The sequence below is a fragment of the Zonotrichia albicollis genome, chromosome Z, assembly GCF_047830755.1.
Source record: "Zonotrichia albicollis isolate bZonAlb1 chromosome Z, bZonAlb1.hap1, whole genome shotgun sequence".
Classification (NCBI taxonomy): Eukaryota; Metazoa; Chordata; class Aves; order Passeriformes; family Passerellidae; genus Zonotrichia; species Zonotrichia albicollis.
Genome location: NC_133860.1, coordinates 4,222,780 through 4,240,402, shown reverse-complemented (window position 1 = coordinate 4,240,402; position 17,623 = coordinate 4,222,780). Strand labels below are relative to the sequence as shown.

Here is a 17,623-nt window from a genome sequence, read left to right as displayed (position 1 = left end):
CAGGAATTTGTAATACTACAAATCAACTTTCATGTGAGAGACATCATGGCCCTACATACCCAAAATACAGCTCTATGCTTCCACACAAGAAAACCTCAACACACCACAAGAAAACCTCAATACATCAAAAATTCCTCCAAAAGACTGAAACACTACAGTGCGTAAAGGGAGGAAAAGTGAACACTTTCAAATTCAGACATGATACCTTTCAGTGCAGGCACATAGTTTTCTGTCTTCTTTAATATTTGTTGATAGGTAGCTATAGCATTTTCGTATTTGCCTAGAATCTGCTCAAGTGCTGCAGCTCTGTAAATGCTGTACACAAGCCCTGGGTTCAGCTCACTTGCTTTCCTGAAGGATTTCAGAGCTGTTGAGTAGCTACCTCTGTTGAAGTAAGCCTCCCCTAGAGACTCCCAGCAGTTGGAATCCTTTGGATCAGCCCTGAGAGCTGCCTGCAAACTGAAGATATCAAGACACACATTTATTTAAATGAAATATAATACAATTCAACATAATTATTTCCTTTCATTGTATATGCTCAGGACACTAATTTTGCATTATATACTCTTCAGGACACAAATTCACAATTACATGGAACTTTTAAACAAAGCATGGTAGGTTTTTCATCTTCAGAGGACATTACACAATTTTAGGAATTGTATCTCACCCTGGCTATTCAGTGCTATAGCAGCTTGTCTGTGCCTGTCACAAGGCTTGTTAGTACAAAATACTGCTATGTTAACAAGACTACATTTTGTGAATTCTAGAACTGAAGAGAGATTCACTCAGACCCATTTCCCTTTGTTATGTACAAATTATAATCACCTAACTCCATTTGAAAACTTGCTATGAGCAAAGACTATTTTATTGGGATTGGCAGAAAAGGACTTAAACCAACCACCAGTTGTCTTACTCAGCCACTGCTTGTGACGGCTGACCAGTTCTCAGGTAGTAAAGTCCACGATGAAGCCAGGCCCATTTTGCTGTACCAGGTCTCGCTTTTTCAGTTACCTCATTCAGGATTGACAAAGCAGTGTCCTAACAAAGCAATAAATGCCAAGTTAGTAAACAAAAACCACTTAAAAATATTCTTATAACTTTCTGAAGCAGCAAGGTGAAAGATGGAAAAAAGAAGTTACACAAGCTAAATAAAGAAAATCCCCAACTTTCTCCTTATGCCCCCTACTGAAAAAAATGCTTCATCTATATCACACGTGATAACCCTAATGTAATACTTGGTTTTCCCACCCTTCTCCTAAGACAAATTTAATTTGGAATTGGAACATAAAATTGAAGCAAGTCCAACTATAAAAGCTGCTAAGCAATGACAGAACATTTGTTTTCTGATCTTAAATATAGAGGAAACCTGAAGTGATTCTTTAAACAGAAGGATTAATAGAAGAACAACAAAGCAGCAGTAATCTGACATTCTGAATGTACAATACCATGTCTCCAAGTTCCACACTTAAATTGACAGCCGCTGTTCCAGATTCTTCATCCGCCTCATCCAGTTCAAAAGCCTTTTTATAGCAACCACGAGCTCTGCTTTTGTCTCCAGCAATGTCTCTGTAGTAGTTACCTAGATAACAAAAGGCACTTCCCAAGTAGCTGTCCAATTTTGCAGCCTATAAGGAAATACCAACACACTATCAGACAGCATTCTAAAGGATTATACTCATAGACAGGTTCAGTGACAGCTACTTGTTCAGCCTCTGCTTATCATATTTTTAAGCCCCTACTGTGATATATTTGAGCTGCCAAACTTAATTATAAAATTGCACAGATTACCTGAGCTTTAAATATCTGGAAAATCTGCTGCAAATCCCATGACACAAAACATTTTGTACTCAAAGTATTAAAATAGTTGTGCTAGGAGAAAGTAAATCTTTATTTCATCTTCTGTTCTGTTTCAATCATTATGTTCATACTCTTACCATATAACCCCAGAATTAACTCCAGCCATGTCTAAAGTTTCAGTTCCTTCTTAGATGCATTTAGCAGATTTGCTTATAGTTAAGAAACTGACAGCCTTCAAGCAGCAGAAAACAGCTTTGTCCATAATAATAAAGATTGCATATAATGGTTTAGAACCAAAAGAACTGTTCAACTACATTTGCCACTATACTCAGCTGTTTATTAAAGTGCAAGCAGCAGGTAATGATTTGAGTTATCAATACCTATCATGAAGTTACATGATGAGTTCACAGTGCCTAAAGTTCTATTTTGTACACTTTCAAGTTACTAACACAGATGTCAAACTAAAGCTTTTGGATTCATGTTATTCAGTGAAAAAGCCACAATTACTAATATCCCAAAGATCAGGAAAAGCATATAAATTATGGGGCTTTACAAACTTACATCCTTGGACAGACAATGAAACCCTAACACCATTCTCAACTTTTCTTCCTTCATGTTTTTTCAATTTGAATTCTGCCCTCCCCCTTTCAGAAGGTTTTCAAAGACATTTGCTGCTTGTTCAGAGGCCTCCACTTTCCTGAAGGAGAAAAGGTTGAGGGAATCACCACTAAGTTTTGCCAATTCAAAGGCCTAAAGAATTAGTTGAAAAGAGGAAAACAGAAGTGGAGAGATTCAAGGTAACTGCACAGCTCCCTGCAATGCCTTTTTGCACAGCAGAACCTAGTTTGCAGGCTCTGGAGGCTCATACATTGTACAAAGGAGAATATTCAAGTTTCTCATTCCTGTCAGTATATTTTTCATATTTGGCTTCTGATGTAGGAAAACACTAATTCTACATCAACAGTTAAAGGAGTCTTTACCTTCAAGAACTGAGTGAGTGCTTTTCCTTTGTCTTTTCTTGTCTCATCACTCATGAACCAGTATGTGAGCCCCAGGTACTGATGATACTCTGCAATTCCAGCCTTTCTTTCAATAGCATGTAGAAAACTAAATAAAATGAAAACAGGTCATGTCAGACAAATTCCCAAAAGCTGCAAAACACGACATTTTACTATCCCGTAACACTTCCCCGTTAGAGGAAAGAAAACAAAAGTCTACCTTTTTTCTGCCTGTTCATAGTTCTTTTGGGAATAATGGATGAAACCCTCTAGAGCATGGGCCTCAGCCAGATCAGGGTGGGACAAGAGAAGCTCTTGTGAAACCTGCAAAAGGATATCATTTTTCTCTAGTTACTTCCTCTATGAAACCAAGAACTGTACTTAGCTCACAGGAATGACAAAAATCACTAACCTTTGAAGCCTGATCCATTAAACCTTTGTTCAGATAAGCCTGACCCCTGAGAGCTGAAATCACTGGATCACTGGTTCCATCTACAATCTAGAACACCAAATAATAAACACAATTAATTTATTATCTCCCCACATTAAGAAGTCAAAGTTGTTAAAAGCAGACAGACTGCCTGAAGATAAAGATAAGAAAGCATTTAGAAGTTTTCTCTATTATCCCTGAGAAAATTTAGGACAATTCTGATGAAGAGCAAGTAGAAGATTGTAAGGACAAAGGTACAGAAATATGAAGAACAACAAAGAATGAAACTGTGTGACAAAAACAGGGGAAAGCAACTTCTGGCAAAGCTTAACCATTCAATCTTAAAGTAATGTGTTTTTCTTCATGACTAATCACAAGGGAATGATGGACATGGGAGATTATAACATGAATTCCAATTAAGATGAGTAACAGCACAGAACTAGCAAGAACTAGGGAGATAACATGAATTCAAATTAAGATGGGTAACAGCACAAAACCAGCAACAGTGAGCAAGACCAGGCAAAGTCAAAAGTGACAGCTTCCAAAATTAAAACTGCAAATGAAAAAGAGCTGCAGCAAAGCCTGGAAAAGCAGGAATGGAAGACATGTCTGAATTACATGACAGCTGGCAGGAATGGTCTAAACCACAAAGTTGAAAGGAGGCCAGGTACCTTAAGTACAGAAAGATAAGGGCACCTTGTAATATTAAAAAAACCCCAAACATTATAGTCAATAAAAATACCTGCTCAAGTGCTTTAATGGCTTCTTCTGCAGCATCAGCATCAGCTATTTTAATCAAAGTCTCTGCTTTCAACTGAAAGACAAGGTTCTTCCACCGAAGATTAGGACCCTCAGGAGTTCCAAGAGCCTCAAGAGCTGTTGACAAGAAGAACCTTTCATCAAGTTAAATGAGAAAAGAAGAAGTACACAGAGCAGCATTCTTCCAAATATTTCTAAAACCTTGTTAACTACATTTTTTCTGCCTAATAGAACACCATTCAGACTGCTCTCCCCCATAAATAACAAATTGTCCTGTAAAATTTTTATCCATTCAAGTTTAACAATTAAGTCCATTCTAGGAAGTCATCTCAGATGTATGTATACTGATTGCTTTTTAGCTGCTGGCTTTAAAAATTAGGTGCTATAATTTTGCTCATTAGAGTTCTAAGGAAAAAATGACCTTTCAACAGACAAATTGTTCCCCATTTCAGTGCTCAAATGAAAGAATACCACTGAAAACAGGGATTTACCTTGATGCCTGTAAAAGTTACAAAGTAACCCTTCACAGAATTCCAATTACTTTTTGAATACATAGTATCATCTCACTTCAGAGATGGAAGGCCTCTCTGTTGAGCATCTCCAAAGGCATAAACTTCCTGTGTAACTCAAGTGTATTTATTTTCATGTACAATGAGCTGTTGTCTCATTTGATACAGTCACTAAGACAGGACAAGTAAAAAGCAACGTTTTCCCAAAATTATCTCTGACTTTCGACATGTTTTGGACTCAAGAGAAATTTCTGCATCAAGAGCACCTTTCAGCAAGGAACTTAACTTTTTGCATTGAAAAACAAAACTTGTTTTGTTTGCTCTGAGCTTGACATTTTAGCTGCATTTGGCACTAGCCAGACCTCACAGACGAAAACAAAACACTCAATTTTTATTTATATTCCACATAATTTGTATCTTCACAGAGTTCAAAATTATCTCTTCTCCAGGCTACAAAAGGACTTGACAGATTATTTACTTGTTCTCATATGGTGCCGTTTCTAGCCCACGTGACCAACCTCACTTCTAGTCTATTAACTCCTACTCTTATTTTCTTTTTGAGATGGAGTAGATAGTTACCAAAACTACACAGGGATTTTATTAAGCTGCTGAAGTTCTTAAAGCTACTGTGTGTTGATGGTATGTTTCACTAACCATTCCCTTCTCTGAAATTGCTAATATTTGACTTGCCTGTAAAGCACACCAGGCGAAAGAAACAGTCCTACTTTTTCATACCGAATGAAGACCTTCTGCACTTTTCTTCAGTGAGAGTGTAGGGTAGCTTTGTGAGAACACTTCTTCCCACAACTCTATTATTCTGCATTTAAAATAATGAATAAAATTCTATAGTCTTGAGACTCAGTTATGCACTCTGGTAAACATCTCAAGGTTTTGCAGTCTACTTTACATAGCAGCAAACTGTAACCCTATTACTCAGCATTCATAAACAGCACAGGTGTCAGGGAAAATGTCAGGGATACCTCCTTCCAGCCTGAAAACAGACATAATTACTATACTGCGCTCTACCTTTTAACTTACAAGAAAAAACCCAAAGTTACAGCTTTGCTTCTTAACCCAAGGCTACTAACAGTCAAGTATGGGATATTACCAATTACCACCTGGAAACCTCCTTTATTTATGAGCTCATAAGCTCCTTGAAGGAGTTCTAAATTAGCAACTCTCAAAAGTTGCTGTCTACCCCAAAACATTTTTCTACATAAATTCTTTAACTCTACTGTTTCAGTTTACACTGTTTCAACCACTAAATATACCAGACCTGTCAGTGTTTTCCCTCAACTTTCCTTTTTAAAATTCAGAGCCACGTCACCTACTTTCAAGTATTTGGGTGCCAAGACAGTTTCAGTAATCAATTATGGAACCCCTTAAAACTTCAGTATTTTCATCTCAGTCAATTCCTAAGTTGGTAACTCATAGTTCCTTAATGCTATGTTTCCTTGTCTTGTTTTAGACATGCCCTTGTTAACACTGTAATCATAGACAAGTTGTTAGATCAATCTGCTGAAAAGAAGAGTCACAGTACAAAGTCACCCTGAGATCTTCCACACTGAACACAGATGGGAAAAGAACTTCCTTATTTTCATTCTAATAAATTTCTTTTTTACCTATTTTGTTCCGCTTTCATTTTTCCTCCACCCAAGTTCACAGGTCTTTTGAATTCCCCTTACCAGTAACTACTTTTGCTTGATTTCCCATAATTGTTTGGCCAGGTCTGATGGCTTCTTTTACTTCTTCCAGTCTTTCTTAAAAACTTTTCACTGCATTTCTCCCTGCCACAAAAGAAGTCCACTTCAGCTGCCCCTTCATTTATAATCACAGAGAGTGGCCCTGTTCAGCTGAGATATGCATCCTAGATGGCAATAATTGCCCTTACTGCCAGCTAGCACAGATGAAGTTTTACACTCAGTGAGTTTCTTCAGATCCAGCTATACTACACATCCTTTCTGTGTTTTACCTCAATTTGATTAAAAATTTGTTTTTCACGTTAAACCATGATTATCTGCCAGGCTAAATATTTGTGACACCTACCTTGTGGTTTCAGGCAATCTGTCATTTGCCAGCATTAGTCAACCACCAGCAGAAGCAGCACAGCAGAAAACGTAAACCTTCCAAATATTAACCATCAGACAGCTTTCTGGATCCACTTAGCCAAGTATTTTCTCTGTTCCTGAGACTAAGCACCATAAAGTGCTTTTCAGCTCTCATAAACCAAGAGAGACAGCACCAGCTTGAGACTGCAAGAAGCAAGGGACTGTGACTACTGCTAACTCAGACCTACCATACCAAGGCCACGCTGGCTGGACTACATAAAGCAGTGCAGCACTGGAACTGCTCTTTAAAGTAGCAGGCAGTTACCTTGATTGCAGGACAGGACAGCATTCCTGTGTTCATGGATCTTCATCTGTGCCTCTGCTAGATAATACCATGCAGCTGGACACTGCTTAGTCTTCTGCAAACCTAGTAAGAGTTTAAAAAAGACACTTTAAAAAATTGCTTAGAGTTGCAAAAACACCGTAGCAAGTAGATACATATTATTTCCATATAATGCCATCAAAAACATATTATCAATCAGATAGTTAAGACTTGCCATAATTTTTTCTGAGTCTTATTTTAGACTGTTTTGGACACAGAAGCCTCCATGCAACAAGGCAAAAAGCAGAAAGCATGTAAGTTAGGCTTAATTTTGCATATAACATTACATATACTGAAACTTTCTGATGAATCTGCCTTAATTAAGACTCACTAATAAAACTGAATTTCTGTCTTCTGATGTATAATTACCAAGTAATCCCTGGAAGCCTCAACACCTAAGGTACAAACACATGGCTCGTTGGAAAAGATGATTTTCAAACTCTCTACATTTACACATTATACCAAGAGCCTTCTCTTTGCATTCCCTCTGCTGTAAGCAAAGTCTATGTGTAAAAGTAAAAACAGAAAAACAACTTAATATTAATTAAAATAGAATACTATCTTTTTCAAAACATGGTCATTTAAGCCAGAATAATTTGTTTTCCAAGGAATACCTTTTCCTCTTCATGCGCTCTTAGGCACATGAAACTTTTATTTCATATTTTAGGCAAGATGTTGTTTCACTGTAGAATATTCCAAAATTAAATTTCAGAAACAATCTTATTCTAAATCTAGAAGAATGGATGCAGGACATCACAGCATAGTCTGACTGACTCATGAATGCTTACATCCCAATTATTTACCCAGTTTCCACTGTTAGCTGCCACAGCAGCTAGTGAGGGTGGGCAGTCTCATTTTTCCACTAGTATACTTAATGAGTATTTTAGAAAGAGTTTTGCCATTTCAATACAAGCAAGTTAAGTTACAGATGAGTAAGCCAAGTCTTCAGCAAATATAGTTACTGCAGAACAACAAAACAGAAAAAACTCTTACAATATTTCTCTCTAAATACTCAGCGTGAGTCTTTACCCAACTGAAAATGAAGTAACTTCAGAGAAAAGTCATCTTTGCTCAGGCAGAGAAATGCAGTGACTCTACTAGAGAGGTTGCATTACATTTTACTTCATAAATTTCACATTCCTTCATTTACTGCTATTGTTCCAGTTAGCGTTTCATATAATTATTTTCCCAATAACAGTAGGATTAAAAACAGTTTACCTTAAAACATTACAGAGCTTACTATAACACAAATGAAAGGCTTTAGAGATGCTATACTTAAAGCTATATATCAAACATTTCAACAAAATCAGATGAAGTGTTCAGCATTCTTTTAAAATCCAGCTGGTCTTAGAATTTTCAAACTACTATGAAAGTATAAGATTCCCTAAATTTTCAACATAATCTAGTGTTCAAGTTACAGACTACTCACATCTCATATTATACATTTACCTTCAGTAAGACTCTTAACAGCCTCCTTGTATTTATTTTCTTTGAGGCATTTTATACCAAAACCAATGATGCCTGGACCACTGCTTGCATCCATCTCCAAAAGTTTAGAGAAACAGTGCAGGGCCTTTTCCGGCAAAGTACCTGGTTTCAGAAAAAGACACGTTTTGTAGGGTTTTAGATTAAAAGAATAACTGCAACAGCTTACCTTATCCATATAAATGATCATTATCCTTTTGAGTTCAAAGTGATTTTCCAAAGGCTCTACACACTTACCATCCCCTATCCCATAAAAGAACCAAAACCCAAGAAGTAACCTAAATACTCAGTACTGCGTCCACAAAATAAACTGAGAGTCTGAAACCTGAATAATCACTTTGGCTAAATTACTCCAGGTATACTCCCTTTATTAATAAATAATTAACATAATAATATTAAATATTGTTAAATAATAATATGCTTTTCATGTAAGTTCAGCTGAAAGTGCACATGCCAAAATCTGTCACAAATAAATCAATAAAATTTCCTTCCAGAAGAGACATTGTGTACCTGCTAATTTGCTGTGATAAGCTTTTTGAAATTACCTTGCTGTGAAAGGTAATTTCATTTAATATAAATTTCATTTCATGTAAATATCATTTAATGTTTTAGCTTAATTTTAACTGACGCCACTAACTTCTGATGCCTGCATTTAGCTGTGATTGTAGACTTGGCAATACTGACAGGAACTTTGTGACTTGTTGCAACAACCTTCAAGCTATTATTTTCTTCAAGGAATTACTGATTTATGTGGCATAACAGTTGATTTCATCTGCATTTGCTAAAGGTGACTTTACAATGCACTTAAATTAACAAGCCTGTGAGAAGTGCAGGACATGAAGGATTAAAACATGACTCAGACCTAAACAAACAGCCTTTCTAAAACACCAGCAGCATCCTTCCCCTCCAAGAAGCTTGTGGGACAATGAGATATTGCCAGAGTGCTAGTATACAAGAACTGCACTAATCTTTTCTTTTGAAAACTAGTTTCTGCCCATTTCTCCAAAATGTAAAGCATTTTCAAATACTTTACAAATTGTGAGTCTGGGCCTCATTTGTCTTCATGCTTCCAAAACAAAGTGAAAAATTCTCACTTGCTGTATTTTGCTATCATATTCCATTTCTTCAAAACAGGAAAACCCCTTTTTCTACCTAAGATGAAAGTTATTTCTAGAGGTTTTTTTTTTCTGACTTGGTCTCCTTGCTTTAAAAAGAAATAAAATAACTTCTGATGACTTAAATAACAAAACAAAAAGCTAAATTCTAATAATTACCTTTGAAAATTATGAGAAAGTGTCCAACGATATTGCAATGTTGTTCAATAAATGACTAAAAAATAGTAATGCATAGTTTCAGATCCCTGCACTTCTGAACACACCAGGTTTTGTCTTTTTCCCCTCAAAGAGTCTCCTTTTCTACTCAGAATATATATCTAAACAGATCTGTTATTCCCTACTCACAAGGCACAATCTCTAACATAGTTGCACAAATGCTTATCTGGGGGTTATTTGTTTGTGGGTTTTTTGTTTGTTTTTGTTTTGTTTTGGGTTTTTTTTGTTTGTTTGTTTTGGGTTTTTGTGGGGTTTTTTTGTGATGGAAGAGAATATGTGTCAAGAATAACCTCAGCATAGCTCATCGTGAACATCAGAGCACTGGCTAACACTCTTTCACTTTTTCTCAAAAGGTCAAGAAGCTAATATTCATTTATCCAGAGAGGCTGCTTTCAAGTGAGGCATTTTTCTTTGAAACTTCAAAGAGCTGGACATCCCTTACAGTAGTTTTTGTCACTTACAGTCACTACTCAGTTACAGGGCAAGGAAATGACAAGTCATAGGACCAAACACTTTATTTTCAGAAACATAACACAGAAGTAAAGAAAGTACTTGTACAGTCCTTGTGAAAGGTAAAAACTTGCAAACAGTTTGTCACAAAATCAACTATTTAAAAAATTTCAGCCCTCAAAATGCCTAAATCCATCATACTCACCTGACTGAACAAAGTGCAAGCAAAGTATTTCCAAAGGGTAAGTCATAGAAGGGTACAAAGCCATCATATCATCACAAGCCTTTTCCAACCTAGTGACTTCATGAGGAAACTAGAAAGGAAAAAAGAGTGAACAGTTATTTATGTGAGTTCTCAGATGTGAAATAACAGATCTATTTTCTTACTAGAAAGATGCTTTAACATAACCTTACTTTAGACAAGCACTGTATGAAGTCTTTGTAAAGATTTTGGTGGTCTTCACCAGGAACAGTGTCAGCAGAATGCAGCGCGTGTTCAAATGCAGTCAAAAGCTGAAATAACAAAAAATCAGGAGTGCAAAACAAATATTCTAGGGAAATGTTATCTTCATGGAATAGAATAATTCAGTTGGAAGGAACATACAACAATTATCTAGTCCACATGCCTCAGCACTTTAGATCTGACCAAAAGCTAAAACATGTTATTAAGGGCAATGACGAAATGCCTCTTGAATGCTGATAGATTTGGGACATAATTGAATTTCTAGGAAGGTTGCTTTAATGCTTGACCACCCTTTTGGTAAAGAAATGATGCCACATGTCAAGTCCGGTGAACCCATCCCACACATTCCATCACTAGCTGCCAGAAAGAGTAGCTCAGCACCTCCTTCTCCACTTCCTCTGCTCAGGAAGCTGCAGACAATAGAGGCACCCCTCAGTCTCCTCCAAACTTGGAAAACCCAAAGTTATCTGCTCCTTAGAGGAGATAACATGCTTTCCAGTCCTTCCATATTAAAGTGGGTACTTACATGTTATTACCTAGATCCTACTTTAGAAGTTTACACTAGTGCAATGAACAGAGAAAGACATAAAGCAAGTTTCTTATCATGAAGCAGCACTCAGCATCTAAAGCATCAAAATTGTCTAGTGCAAGATGAAGCAATAATATTATTGCTTCAAAACAAAACACAACATTGCTTGCCACAAAACATAAGATGGTACAAGGAAGCTAAAATTTTTAAGAACATAGATTGTTCTTCAAACCTAATCCCAATTCAAAGAAGGAAATTAGGTTACTATCCTGTAAGGTTAGCTGTCAGCCTCTCTTCCCACTCTGGTCTAGAAATCTAGAAGTCTAGTCTAATCTTTTTTTCTTGACGCTTTGGGCAACACAGGGACCAGAGTGCAGGCTTACAAACAACCATGCTAAACAAAGTTGTACACAGCTTGTCACTAGAGAAATACTGAAGTGTGTTGCTTTCAGGTTCGCAGCCTTCCACATTCAAGTGCTTTACTTGAAACTGCAATAAGCTGTGGATTTGCATGTGAAACTTATTCCTGAGGTTTATGCTATTTAAAAAATATTTTGAAGTTATTTCTCCTTTCCAAAAAAGCAGTGCTGCCTGCAGTACCTCTTTTCTACACTAGCTTGAAGTCAAAGCCTTTGCTTTTTTAAAAGTAGAGATACAGATTCAATTTTCTGCTATCTGAAATAACTTCAATTTGTATTTTCTCCTTTCTGAAACACTGCTATCAGGTGATACATTTCCACCTTTCATGCTGAAGGAAGTTCATCTTCCAAGAACAGATAAATCAGATAAAACAAAATTAACTTTGTCCACAGAGGACTCATGATCATTCTGTTTGGTTTCAATCAGCTTTGACACTTTCCTAAGTAGTTAAAGCTTAATACCTAGAGGAGAAAAGAAAATTTCATCCAAAATATTTCTATCTAGGAAAAAGAATAGGTACAAAGAAACGGAAAAACCTTACAAATCCATTTCTTCCTACTTGGATGAAAGCAGGGGGGAGTTTGTTTTTTTGAAGAACATCTGTATTGGTTATGTGTGGCAAAGTTTTGCTAGAGGGAGGCTAAGTGGGGTGGGTTCTATGAGAAGCTGCTAGAAACCTTCCCCATGTCCAACAGAGTTGATGCAGCTGGCTTCAAGACAGACATGCTTGGCTGAGGTCAAGAGCATCAGCAATGCTGGGAGTCCCTCTGGAATAACAGATTCAAGAAGGGGAAGAAACCAGTACAACAGCAATTACAGGCAGAGAGAAAGGTAAGAATATGTGAGAGTAAGAAAAAGACCCGTGCTGGAGCAGTCTGCTAGTGAAGGACTACACCCTGTAGAACAAACCATGCTAGAACAATTTGTGAAGAACTTAGGTGACTCATTACACCTAAGGCTTATCTCAGGCTGCTGCACAGTTGCTGTTTCTGTCAAAATGTAAAGCTGCCCAACTTTTCCTCAGAAATTTAGTACCTCTGAACATTGAGACAGTCAATTCAGACAAACAGGCCGCAATTACTAGGTGCACTGGACATATATATGTACCTAGCTGAACAAGGAGTGAGAAACATTACCAACTGCCCAGTCTTATTATCCTGGTTCCTTGTACTGTCTTTCAGTAACTGGATCATCTTCTTCCAAAGCTGATGAAGCTCTGCCTTTTCTGCACCTTCCTCCTGCTTCATCCTTATTAGTTTCTGCCAAGTTTCAGCCACCTGTCAACAGGAACAAATGACCTATGCTGATTACTCTTTAAAGAGCTGAAAGTCCGATATAAGTAGTCAACTTGTCACCAAAATTCACTGAAAACTGGGTAAATAAACTCCTTAATACCAATGCAGCTTTAAGAAATCAGCATTATTTAATTTACTGGGTAAGGGATGCACGGGGGACTGCTCCACCTGGTGGGCATTCCGATCCTCTGCAAGTGCATTGCTTATACACAGTCATAATAGATATCATAATCGTTTATTACCATAAATCCCTCCCCTGGTTCAGTCTTTTATAGTCTTGTTTAGGCAGCACTGCATTCCTAAGCCAGATGACCTCCCCTTATCTTCCTTTTGTCCTTGCTCAGAAAGCAGATCCTGTACACCCTGTTTCTTTGCCAAAAGTGCGCACACACAGTAGAATTCCTCATTCTTGGGTTACCCCTTTGGTATCAAACTCTATCACTCTAGGGTAGACAACATAGTAACATTTACAGTTACTCACTAACCCAGATTTATTTGCTTTCTGATTAAACAAATAGCGAGTCCCAATGCATTGCGTGCAACCTCTCTACCTTCCAAAGTACAGTAAGTAAGCTAGACAACATCAAGAGTATATGAATTCTAACTCTGATTCCTGGAGGAAACCAACAGTAAAAGTAAACCTAAATATCTAGGGCATTACAAACAGAAAGAGAACAAAAGGAGCAGTTCACACTGAAATTCCAGCATGGAAAAGTCAACAAAAATGGAAAGAAAAAATAGGACCCTGAAGCCTAACTTCAGGTTCTTGTTCCATATAGAGTTAGTCTGCCTTCATATGCTAAACTATCAGCATTAAATTTAGTTTAAGAAGCTGGTATACAATGAGGTTTTGGAGTTAACTGATAGCCTTCAGCCCCATGCTCCGTGCTATGTAAAATTTTCCATGTTCCATTGCTGGAGGAGAGGGGGGAAGATGACATAGAATACAATCATGCACCACCAGGTAAGAAAACAGCCTTTTGAAAGAGCAAAGTGCATACCTCCAAAATAGACATTCTGTAACAATACTACAGAGATTGCAGGAAACATGACTGTTGACAACTCCACCTCCCGGTACTGACTAGAGTCACAATGATTTCTGCAAAGCTTGTGTTGCTCTGAAGAGGTTTTTTGTGTCCTTATCATTGTGTTGGGAATGCAGTACAGAAGACATATGCAATCAAGTTCAGGCTGTGTACATACCCCACCCTACGCTCTAGAATGAAGCTTCAGTAATAGCCTAGGAAGGGATCACCCACCAGTGAAAGGCTCATCGGACACACAGCACTGGCCAAGCCAGGCAAAGGACACCTGACCCACACATACTACATTTAATACCACTTTTCACTTCTAGAAATACAACAGAAGGATGATATTCTGCCCTTTCATTCTCAATAATAATAGTCTTTGCCAGTTCTGTCAGTTTAATGGATTGCATCTAAGTCTCACCCAGTGGAAAAGACAAAATACAGTTAAAATCAGTTCCTCCTGGTTGTGGTCCACAAGGAGATCTTAAGTGGTCTGTGGCCCATAAGAATGGGGGTTTCGTGATGAAAAGTAGTTAGATCAAATGGAAAATAATTGTTAGAAGTAAGAAAGTGCTTGACCTACCTCTAAATATTTCTTTTCTTGATGGTATAGTTCCACAAGCTTGTTACATATATCACACCATTTCTGCTTGTCACCACTAGAAAGGAAGAAAATCCCCCCAAAACAAGTTTTTATATAACAGTGTAATGCTTTTCAAATTCTGACAAATAATTTTCAGTAAGTTCAGTTGTCAAACTCATATTTAGACTACATACTAAAAATTGCCCAATAAGTTTTATTCATTGCTCTGAACAAAAAAAATAACTTTTATGGATTTTTGGATCAGTTTTCAAAGTAACCAAGCACTCCAGTCAGCTACAGTGACAGCTGAGCCAGATTTGTTAGAACTGTGCCTCTACAAATTGCATGACACATATTCTGTGATCTTAAAGCAGTGAAAAATAAGCCTTCTTATTAATGCAGGCAATCACCTATCAGAGATAAATGCTTCAAGTTTGGACAGGAATAGGATAACATGGAATTCCATAAACTACTAGCCTCAAGTACATGTAAGCTAAGAGAGTTTTTGCTCTACCAAAAGGAACAGGAAAAAGAAAACTTACCTAAGCAGAGAAAACCTTAGCACAAGGGCTGAACTACTGATGTGAGAAGGCTTCAAAAACTCAAAGTCTATACTCTATACCACCAATGGCATTCATTGAACTAGAGATCTTTAGACTGAATTTATAGCATTCAATATTCTTTACCTTTCATGAAGTTCCAAGAGTTTTTGGTACACATCTGCTAAGTCTCCTTTGACATCTGTTTGGTTGGGTTTCTCATACAAATTTGCTAACCCCTTAAGAAAAAAAACCAACAAAAAAAAGTAAAGGAAGCAAGATTTGACAATGCTTATGTTTTATGAGAATGCTACCTGTTCTGTATACAAAAAATATTCCATTGCCTTCAATGGGGTCAAGTGTAAAGGCAGTAATCACTGTGCAGAATTCTGCACAGCCTACTCAATCCACTTATTTTAAGTGAAAAGCTTTCTTCAATTTCTTTACTAATAACAACAATTTTTTGAAACTTGTATCGGTTACTTGATCTGGTCTGCACAAAAGACAATATAAAACTTCACTGGGCCTTATAACCACATATATATATATGTATATGTAATATGCAAAATACATAACAACATATATACACACCCAAGTATTGTATCAAGAAAGCCAGAAACTAATAGCAAAAGTGAGGAAATTTCAACATATACTGAATTCAAGCCCCAACAGTTATACTTTAAAATACCATTTTTACTGAAAATACTAAGAACTTTATTATCTTAGAGAAATATTGACTGTTGATATCAGCAACAGATATATAATATGAAATCTTATGTTTCATGAATTAATACATAACAAAATTGCAGGTTGTAAATGTACATTGCAATAGGCTCTAATGCACACACCACACAGCTGTTTTAAATGTAAACTTTTTGATTTCAAGTAACAATAACATTCATTAACAATCCACTTGATGCTGAAAGCATCAGATAAAACATTTTCGATCCGTAAGAGAAGAACTGCCAGGTGTTTATTGAGCTACAAGCATAGAAATTTTTGGACAAATTTACTGTATTTGTTTCAATTAGTGCTCTCCCTTGCATGTCTCACCGCTGTGTAGTCTACATAAGAAATACAAACTCAGATGTACTGAAAATAAAGTTCACCATGATTTTACATTGGACACACAACTAACAGAAAACCCCATCTACTCCAAAGCTTCTCTGGAACTTAAGGGCCTCAAGAAAACAAGATACAAGACTTAACTCTGCTTTATTCCTATATTTAACTCCATAGTGATACTTTTGAGGGAAACAAAAATTGGATATTCACATACCTGCCATGCCAGTAACTGGTTTGGTTCAAGTTCAATAGCCTTCTTGTATGCTCCTTTGGCCTGATCAGGCTGCTCTAACTCAGCAGCTGCCAGGCCAATGAATACCCAAGCATTGTAGTTATTTTTTTCTTGCTTCAAGACTGCCTAAACCACACAATTTTAAGTAAAAAATGATTAAAGAAATTATTAAAGATTAATCTGATTAAAGAAATGTAACTTACATATTCATGTACTGAGTTTTATCAATACAGTTTGGTGAATTATTTTATATGGCAATATTAGGAGTTAAGTAATTTTAAGGAAGACGCTGAGATTAGTAACTTCAGTTTCTTACACTAGAGGATGCTTCACATCTGATGTTGAGTTAGTGCTGTAGCCCAGCAATTAAAGCACTCCTAGGAGGTCTGGATTAGAAATGGATTTTTATCTCTATCATTCTAGACTTAATACTCTTACGGCCACATGTCAGCAAATTAAAAAAAAAAAGGGAATAAAAGTTTACATGGGGGAAACTAACACAAACAATCAAGTTAATTCTGAAAATCCATCTCAACTATCACATCAATAAGGTACTCTACACTCTGCACTCTTAATTATACAGCTGTGGAGGTGAGGGAAAAAGAACAAAATGTGCAAAAAGCCCCAAACTTGCCTTCCAAGTATAAAATTAATTACCTTGCAATGCTTTAAGGCCTCCTTGTACTGTTTATTTCTTATTGCATCTCTAGCACTCTTCAACGCTGCCTTCACCTCCTTATTTGACATCGTGGCTGCTTAATACAAAGGACATATCATCAGTTCTTGCAAAAACAGATATTCTGACATATACAAAATGTTTATACCTTTACTGCACAGGGGTTATTTTAAAGAGAGAAATTTAGTGCAGTATGCCAAAATGTGTACAGCACCAGAAACTAATGAAAAGATGGCATAGTTGAAACTACTACGACTTAGCTCCAATGCAGAATTCACTCATTATTCCAAAGAGTTACATGATACAAAGTAGCTATCCAAGAGTGAAACTTTTTGTACAAGTCAAGATAAATTTAAGGAAGAGGTGTTTTGAGAGCCTGCAGTTAGGCCACACATCCTTTTTAAAAAGAAACTAAGCAGTGAACCGTGTTTAAGACACCTATGGCCCGAGAAAAGTGTTTCAGAGGCTGCTAAGAACCAGGGTATTCTCTGTGAGCGTTCCACAGCAGCACCGTGGCTATCTGTCACACCTCGGCGCGGCCCGCCCTTCACACACAGTTACAGCAGACTCTGCCTCTGACAACTGCCACGAATCAAAAAAGAAA

General features: G+C 37.0%; 1 protein-coding gene across 2 annotated transcripts in view; it reads right to left on the bottom strand.

The window, feature by feature from the left end:
- SKIC3 (SKI3 subunit of superkiller complex) overlaps positions 1-17,623 on the bottom strand; it is a 48,394-nt gene that overhangs the window by 29,988 nt on the left and 783 nt on the right. The window contains exons 2-17 of one of the 2 annotated variants that reach the window (XM_026795081.2): positions 17,001-17,095; positions 16,326-16,469; positions 15,194-15,285; positions 14,508-14,583; positions 12,738-12,878; positions 10,604-10,702; positions 10,395-10,503; positions 8,373-8,513; positions 6,867-6,968; positions 3,968-4,101; positions 3,208-3,294; positions 3,016-3,119; positions 2,778-2,904; positions 1,446-1,625; positions 914-1,038; positions 206-459 (exon numbers count right to left, since the gene is read on the bottom strand). In XM_026795081.2, the coding sequence (XP_026650882.1) occupies positions 206-459; positions 914-1,038; positions 1,446-1,625; positions 2,778-2,904; positions 3,016-3,119; positions 3,208-3,294; positions 3,968-4,101; positions 6,867-6,968; positions 8,373-8,513; positions 10,395-10,503; positions 10,604-10,702; positions 12,738-12,878; positions 14,508-14,583; positions 15,194-15,285; positions 16,326-16,469; positions 17,001-17,095 (2,010 nt within the window). Of the gene's footprint in view, positions 1-205; positions 460-913; positions 1,039-1,445; positions 1,626-2,777; positions 2,905-3,015; positions 3,120-3,207; positions 3,295-3,967; positions 4,102-6,866; positions 6,969-8,372; positions 8,514-10,394; positions 10,504-10,603; positions 10,703-12,737; positions 12,879-14,507; positions 14,584-15,193; positions 15,286-16,325; positions 16,470-17,000; positions 17,099-17,623 lie in introns of both variants that reach the window. The other variant, XM_014268893.3, reaches the window with a different exon arrangement.